The 7,997-nt window shown below is 47.1% G+C and overlaps 2 protein-coding genes and 1 long non-coding RNA gene across 4 annotated transcripts in view; 1 reads left to right on the forward strand and 2 right to left on the reverse strand.

The window, feature by feature from the left end:
• The first annotated feature begins 1,537 nt into the window (after positions 1 to 1,537).
• LOC115252175 (uncharacterized) lies at positions 1,538 to 4,427 on the forward strand. The gene is made up of 2 exons (XR_003890605.1): positions 1,538 to 2,281; positions 2,463 to 4,427. It is a non-coding gene; the product is annotated as an uncharacterized lncRNA (long non-coding RNA).
• LOC105417748 (interleukin-1 receptor type 1-like) lies at positions 3,135 to 6,840 on the reverse strand. 2 transcript variants are annotated; one of them, XM_029846694.1, is made up of 9 exons: positions 6,579 to 6,840; positions 6,076 to 6,139; positions 5,714 to 5,894; positions 5,460 to 5,643; positions 5,149 to 5,296; positions 4,073 to 4,141; positions 3,789 to 3,912; positions 3,529 to 3,677; positions 3,135 to 3,439 (listed from the first exon to the last, which is right to left on the reverse strand). In XM_029846694.1, the coding sequence occupies exons 2-9, from the start codon at positions 6,134 to 6,136 to the stop codon at positions 3,399 to 3,401; spliced, it is 957 nt and encodes a 318-aa protein (XP_029702554.1). In that variant the 5' UTR covers positions 6,137 to 6,139; positions 6,579 to 6,840; the 3' UTR covers positions 3,135 to 3,398. The 2 variants fall into 2 exon arrangements, with proteins under 2 accessions (XP_029702554.1, XP_011611638.2); XM_011613336.2 differs by having other exon boundaries at positions 5,714 to 5,945.
• Positions 6,841 to 7,524: 684 nt separating this feature from the next.
• The window catches only part of LOC105417746 (interleukin-1 receptor-like 1), an 11,559-nt gene continuing 11,086 nt past the window's right edge, over positions 7,525 to 7,997 (reverse strand). The window contains exon 12 of the mRNA XM_011613325.2: positions 7,525 to 7,997. This exon is cut by the window's right edge and continues 564 nt beyond it. The gene's annotated coding sequence lies outside the window, so the exon portion shown is untranslated.

A 7,997-nucleotide genomic window follows, 5' to 3' on the forward strand; every position in this document is an offset into this window, starting at 1 on the left:
CCTCCTCTCTGTAGGCTGTCTCGTCGTTGTTGCTGATGAGACCGATCACCGTTGTGTCGTCTGCAAACTTGATGATGGAGTTGGATCCATGTACAGGTCTGCAGTCGTGGGTGAATAGAGAGTAGAGGAACGGGCTCAGCACACAGCCTTGTGGCACACCGGTGCTGAGTGTGATGGTGGTGGAGCAGCTGTGACCTGACCTAACACGCTGTGGTCTGTCGGTCAGGAAGTCCAGAGTCCAGTTGCAGAGGGAGGGGTTGATGCCCAGGTCTCCAAGTTTGGTGATCAGCTTGGAGGGGACGACGGTGTTGAAAGCTGAGCTGAAGTCAGCAAACAGCAATCGTGCATAAGTGTTCGTGTTGTCCAGGTGTGTGAGCACAGAGTGCAGTGCTATGGAGACTGCATCATCTATGCTCCTGTTGCTGCGGTAGGCAAACTGGTGTGGATCGAGTGTGGTTGGGAGGCAGTCCTTCAGGTGAGCCAGGACCAGTCGCTCGAAGCACTTCATAATGATGGGGGTGAGTGCTACCGGGCGGTAGTCATTGAGGCAGGTCGGTCTGGAATGCTTCGGAACTGGGACGATAGTTGTGGCCTTGAAGCAAGACGGGACCACTGCGTGGGCGAGGGACAGATTGAAGATGTCCGTAAAAATCCCGGCGAGCTGTTCTGCGCATGCCCTGAGCACACGTCCAGGGATGCCATCAGGACCAGCAGCCTTGCGTGGATTGATCCGGCTGAGGGCTGTGTAGACGGCGGTAGATGATAGTGTGATGGGTTGGTGGTCTGCTGGGAGAGGGGTCCTAGTGGCAGTGTCCTTGTCGTCCTTTTCGAAGCGAGCATAGAAGGTATTAAGCTCGTTCAGGAAGGTGGTGTCCATGACTGTGGGGCTGGAGTTGTTGGGTTTGTAGTCGGTGATGGCCTGGATGCCTTGCCACATACGCCTGGGGTCAGAGCTGGAAAAGTGACCCTCAATCTTGCGTTTGTAGGTGTGCTTGGCCTTTTTGATGCCCCTCCTCAGGTTAGCCCTGGCTGTGCTGTAGGCCTGGGCTTCTCCTGATCTGAAGGCGGTGTTGCGCACCTTCAGCAGGAGCCGCACCTCCTTGTTCATCCATGGCTTCTGATTGGGGTATGTGGTGATCCGCTTTGTGGTGGTTATGCTGTCGATGGTGGTGGTGATGTGGTCCAGAACAGTGGAGGTGAAATTGTCAATGTCGGTGTGTGTGTGTGAGCCACAGCTGCCCTGGGGCGTAAACATACTCCAGTCCGTGTGTTGAAACCTGTCCTGGAGTACGGAGTCTGCTCCCGCCGGCCACACCTTGATGGTCTTCATTGATGGCCTGACGCGGTTGATGAGGGGTGAGTACTTGGGGGTGAGGAACAAAGAAAGGTGGTCTGATTGTCCTAGGTGGGGGAGGGGTGTTGCCGTATAGGCACCAGCCATGTTTGTGTAGACATGGTCCAGAGTTTTGTTTCCTCTTGTATTGCAGGAAACATGTTGGTGGAATTTTGGAAGAACAGTTTTTAAGTTTGAATGATTGAAGTCACCCGCAACAATAAATGCAGCCTCCGGGTGGACGGACTGTTGTTGGCTAATAGCCGCATGAAGTTCATTCATCGCAAGAGTGGCATTAGCATCCGGGGGAATGTAAGCTGCTGTTATGATGACGGATGTGAATTCCCGAGGCAGATAAAACGGTCTACATTTAACCATTAAAAACTCCACGTTGGCTGAGCAGTGTCTCCTCAGAGTAGCGGAGTCGGTGCACCAGGTCTTGTTGATGTAGATGCATAGCCCCCCACCTCTGGTCTTACCGGAGTCGTCAGCTGTTCTGTCTGCCCGATGTGTGGAGCGCCCGGTTAGCCCGATGGCTGTGTCCGGTATGCCACTGTTTAGCCAAGTTTCCGTGAGAATCATGGCATTGCAGTCCGAGAGTCTCTTACTGTGGTTGAGTCGGAGACGTAATTCATCCATTTTGTTTACCAAAGACCGTACGTTGGCGAGGAAAATGCTGGGAAGAGAGAGCCGATGCGGTGTTAGCCTTAGCTTCGCTCTTAGCCCTCCGCGCTTCCCCCTCCTTTGTTTACGATCTCGACGCCGCCTGCGAGCACTTCCGCCCGGCCGGGTAAAGTGCGTAGCCTCCGGCGTCCTGGAGATCTCAGGGATGAGTTGAAGATCGGTGATAAAAGTTTCCTGGCATTGCGATCTAATATCCAGGAGTTGTTCACGGGTGTAGGATGTGAACCCGAGGCTGTTCTGTATGAACAGACTAGCGAAGAGCAGGTAAATCACTGCAATTATACACACACACTCTTCTCCATTGCTTTGATTTACACTCACCGGCCACTTGAGATTCACCTTGATACTAACATATTAATAAATCATAGAAAACTCAGACCAGCAACCTTTTTCTAATCTTCTGTTGTCCAGTGTTCTAATTGTAGCCTCTCTCCTGTTCTGACAGGAGTGGTCTTCTGCTGCTGCAGTCCAACTCCTTCAAGGCTCCACGTGCTGTGTGTTCAGAGATGGTGCTCTTCATTCTTTGGTTGGAACCAGTGGTCATGTGAGTTACTGTTGGAACCAGTCTGCCCATTCTCCTCTGACCTCACACAGCCGGCCCTCACCACTCTCTGTGGACCCCAGAGGTGATTGGTGTGTAAGTCCCAGTAGTTGAGCAGTTTCTGAAGACTCCATCCTGTCTGGCACCTTCAAAGTCACTTAAACCGCCTCTCTTCCGACTTCCCTGTCTCCACTACATAAATACATGGAGCTGCAGCCGAGTGATCGGCTGATGAGCTGTTTGTGGACCCAATAAAGTGGCCGGTCAGTGTCTCACATGTTTTGCGATTTATCTGCGACAAGCAGGGACGGACCAAAAGAACGATGTCGATGAAGAAGCACTTGAGCAGCACAGCGACAAGCAGGCAGGACAGCAAGATGCTCACGTTTGGAACGTCAAAACTAAAATAGATCCCTGTCAGGAGAAAAAGAGGCATTAAAGACGCAGCTGTGGCGAAGGTGTTATGCACAGTCAAGGAGGCCTGGACCCAGATGCAGAGTAGAAGAAACGGCTCTTTATTGATAACAAAAGGTGCAAGACGAAGGAATCAAAGTAGCAACGGAAACAACTCTAGCAAAGTAACAACAGAAAATGTACGAACTAAAAATCACCATAAAGGGAAAAAAACGTCGAAAAAGTACAAACGAACAGCAGTGACAAGGCACTGGAACAAACTCACACGCTGGAAGTAAACACAGAAAGCAGGAGGCGATAAACTGGAGATTACAGAGGGTGGGAGCTAGACGCTGTGGCGAAACAACAATCCGGCACCGGAGGCCAAGAGAGGGGAGTTTAAGTAGCCGCCGAATCAAGGCAACGAGCTGCAGGTGCGTCAGCGGCTCAGCGCTCCCCAGGGATCGGCCCGTCCGTGGCTGTCGCTCCTGCAGATGAAGGGAGGAGGAGAGAAACGAGTCACGTTCAAGAACCGAACCATAACAGAAGGAGAGGAGACACGGGAGGTGTCGCTCACCTCGCTGCCTCAGAGTTATGTTTCTTGATTCTGTTTCGAATAAACCCATCCCAATGCAGGTGAACGTGGTCTGGAAATCTCTTCCTGACACCTTCTCGATGGTCAGGACTGCAGTAGACTTGGTGTGCTTGGAAATGTTATCCATGACACTAGCAAAGAAGGAAAAAAACACTGTCACTGCCCATGAACACACGGATTCACACCCACCACCTTGATGAGGAACCTCCTAAAGCCAACATTTTTGTTTTTCTGGAACTTACTTGTCGATGCTTTGACTGTATCCATCTGTCTGGATTGACCTTCCAGTGACCTCCCACCTGGCGTTACAGTGACCAAACACGTTCACTCCACAGAAGACTGAGCAGTTCAGCTTCTTCTCCAGACCTCAGAGACATAGACACACTTCACATTTTAAAACAGACATTTTTGATGGCCTATTTTTGCTGGTTTGGACCTGTGTGTGTGTGTGTGTGTGTGTGTGTGTGTGTGTGCGCGTGTGCGTGTGTGTGTGTCTTTGCTCTGGCGTGTGAGGGCTCAGGTGTACCTTTATCAGCCAGCACTTCACTGGTTTCTGGAACGAGGATTTTGGGCTTACGATGAACACGTTGCTCCTCTGCCAGGAACAAAAAAGACAAATGATGTGTATTATTAGCGACATTGCTGGGAGCGTTTTAGCTGTAGTTGGGATGTTGCTTCCATTAAAGATTCCTATAAGTTGAATTTTAACACAAAGTATAATATCCAACAAAAGTTGATGTAATTTAAATTTTTTTCACATAGCACAGATTAAAACACTGGATTTTATTTGTTTTCTGCACTAAATTCAGGCATTTTATTGTCCATCAAAGTGTCTCTAGTTTAAAAAATAAGAATAAAACGATTAACTTGTCTGACACCACGAACAAATGTAACATTTTATTTAGTGAAATTACAGATTTCAGTTTTAGAGTGAACGACAAACCAAAATGTAATTTCTACCACCTAATTAAGAAAAAAAACATATATGACAATTTAAGAGTTTAGACTTTAACGCTTCATTTAATTCACAGAAAAAAGAGCAAAGCTGGATCAAATCCCACAACAAATAACATACGTGTGTATATGTATGGAGTTAGGGTTAGTATGTGTACGCACGCTACATAAGAGGTGACAATTAAAATGTACGATTACAGCACTTAGAGTATATAATAAAAGTGTGTGAGTATATAATGATTCTTTATGTTATGGACCCTGTAGTGTCTACAGATGCTCAAATGAGAGGACTCATGGAGATCCGGTCAGTTCTGATCTCCTGGAGGCAACCGGCTTCCTTCGACTCCCTTTTGGAATCTTGCGTCTGGTCTTTACTGAACGGTCATGAACTTACATTCAGACAAGCAGCGGTCAGTGCCTCGTTTGTCAGGTCACGACGACCCAGCCCAGTTCTGGTTGGGTCCTAAAACTTCCCCGTTAACACTTCAGAAAGCTCACAACATTTCCCGACGTCTCCCTGGCGACAGCAAGGTCGTCTTAAAACAAGTTGACCTTCTTTTGCAGTGTTACAAACGTGTCGCGCTGCCATCTCACCCCCCCCCCCCAAAAGGACACCTCTGTCCTGATAACCTGAAAATGCCACCTCACCTTTGATGAGCCTCCTGGAGCCTGACGACCGGTACACAGTCTGATTGTGCATCCAGGTGCACACACACGTGTACACCCCCTCGTGCTTTTTCTTGGCGTCTTTGATCAACAGGTCATTTTTATTTTGGCCTTCCAGAGGTTTGAAATCCTGCAGGGAGAAAACAAAAATCCATCCACAACTTAAATCTGATGTTTCCTTCAAATTCCAGATCTGTCCCATTTACTGAAGAGAGGGGACTCAAACCAAAAACCTTTATTCTGTACTGCCACCCTCACAGCACATGATGCCTCAACATTCAGACCAAACGCACCTTCATCCAGGAGAAGGTCCCGTTATGGTCATCACATATGGACTTGATCCATCCTGGACACGGGACCTTCATGTTGCTGTCAGAGTTTTTGATTTTTCCATAGAGGAGCTTTGTGTCGTTTTCTGATCTGAAGACCTTAATGCTCACGTTGTAGTTGTGGCAGCGTCCGTCCTCATCGGAGTGTCTGCAGAAGAAGCAGAAGTTCTGAAAGTTCTCCGCGTCTCAGTCTGGCAGGAAGCTGTCTGAACCCTTACTGAGCGAAGTAGACTCCGGCGTCCTCGGGCTGGACCTTCAGGAAGAAAAGAGTCTTGCCGTGATAGTGGACGCGCTGGTTTTCCTCCGTGGAGATGGGCTCAGGCTGGGTGACGTTTCGGTACCATTTGACCTCATAAAGGTCCGTCTCAATTTCCCAAGGTTGGAATAAGAAGGCTTCACCTTCAAGAAGGTTGAAAAACTCCGAATTATGTTTTTCACACATTTGCATCACTGGAAAAAGGAGACAGCGTGAATTAAATCATTAGCAAAGGAAAAATCAAACGTCTGACTTCTGGTTGTAAAGATATCAGAGAATCGAATCCGGCAAAATATAAACACCATCATAACGGAGGTTCTTTACCTGCACAGTCACATGCAGATGTTGCCATGACGATGAGGAACAGAAGTCTTAAAGTGTCCATGTCCTGCCGCAGACGGAGCACATTAAAGGATTAAACGTCTGGCTACAAAAGTGAATCTAAGCCATCCGTCCTGCTGCTGATGTGCTGGGGGGGGGGGGGATCTTATCTTATCTTATGAGTTTTACCTTAGAAAAACAAACTTCTTATGATAACGCTGCTGTTACTGCCCCCCCCCCCCCACACACACACACACACCCGCCTCCATGCATGCTACTTTCAGACTGTTGACTTTAAAAAGTTTTCACCTTACTGTGACCTAAACTTATAATATGACCTAATATATGAACAACTCCTTCATATGTTAACATTTATGAAGGGACTGATGTGGTTTGTCACTGGTGAGTGATGGATGTTGCTTTCGTAGATTTGCAGCTCTATTGTGTATATAAAATATAACCTAACGCCATGCAGTGTTAGGTTATATAGAAGTTATTTAACTTACCCAACGAAAGATTGAGATGGCTGCAGGTCCAGTCCGTCCCCTTCTGTCCTCTCATCTGCTGAGGTTTTTATCTTCTGTTCTGTCCCAGGCTCAGCCGCATGCATGAACACGTACGCACGCACGCACGCACACACGCACGCACGCACACACACAGAGTACTTCCTTCTCGTAGACAATTTGCTGTCTTGATTCTAAGAAATCTACACCCTCAATTAACCCTCTGCAGATGTAAGAAGAAATGTCCTCACTATTCTAGACCTCCATATCAAGGCACATGTCAAAGGATGTTGGAGCAGTTTGAGCATTTTGGGAGGGGATTTCCTGGAATCTGAGGAGTCCAGGAGAGCAGATCCATCAGCAATGAGGATCAGTCGGGACTGTTGGGCAGCGAACCCGAGTAAACATCTGTTGATTGCTGCTGTAATTAGTTCAGCATCAGATAGACTTCTAAAATCCATCAACGACGAAGGTTCAAGTATATTTATTTATTTGTGCCAATAGAAAATGATGCTTTACATTAGTCTTGATTTTGTATAGCAGAAAGCTCGTTCCCAGTCTTGTTCCAAGCTCTTGTTCCAGTGCCAAAGACTGAAAAAGACTGTTGGTGGTTCTGGTTCTGGTATTGATCAACAGATTCCAGGAACAATGTGGAGACAAAAGCAGTGCAAGACTGCAGAAGATGAAGAGTCGTTATCATCCATCCATCCATCCATCCATCCATCCATCCATGTGTGTGTGTGTGTGTGTGTGTGTGTAGGTGTTGCGAGAGCCTATCCCAGTTGCCAGCTCATCGCTGGGCCATATCTAACCATTTAGTGGTTTGGTACCTTACTCAAGGGTAACTTGGAAACGCCATGTTATTCTCATTCGAATCCACAGTTTTGTAATCTAGTACACTAATCTTTCAAATAAATGGCCCTGAACAGACTTGGAAAGATTTGTAATATTTAAAATGTTCCTCATCAAAGACTCTTTAATGTCGACACACAACTTTGTTTACATGATCAACAGGAAACTCCTGCAGTTAGAGTCTACAGCGGAAAGGCAAACATTCTATCCCACTTCCCAATTATTACAATATGCTCAGTTAAATTATTTCAGGCGAAATTAATAAAAATAGCCAAAAAATAAACCACTATGAAACCGCCACATGTCTCCAATCATAATTCACTTGAGGAAACTAAATACAGGCGAAAAGAAAAGTTTAACAATGTGCACTGAGAACAAAGCAAAAAATAGTGAGCAGTTACAGTTGGGATTGTTGGGTATTACACACGCTGTTTGATCATTTTAGGAGCCGGCGTTCCAAGAGTCACCGCTATAAGTGTGTGTTGACATCAGTACGGAAATGAGTTTGTTTACCAGGGAGACACAAGCCAACATCCTGAGAATGATTTACACCTGGCCACCACAAACTAA

The sequence above is a fragment of the Takifugu rubripes genome, chromosome 1 (assembly GCF_901000725.2).
Source record: "Takifugu rubripes chromosome 1, fTakRub1.2, whole genome shotgun sequence".
Lineage (NCBI taxonomy): Eukaryota > Metazoa > Chordata > Actinopteri > Tetraodontiformes > Tetraodontidae > Takifugu > Takifugu rubripes.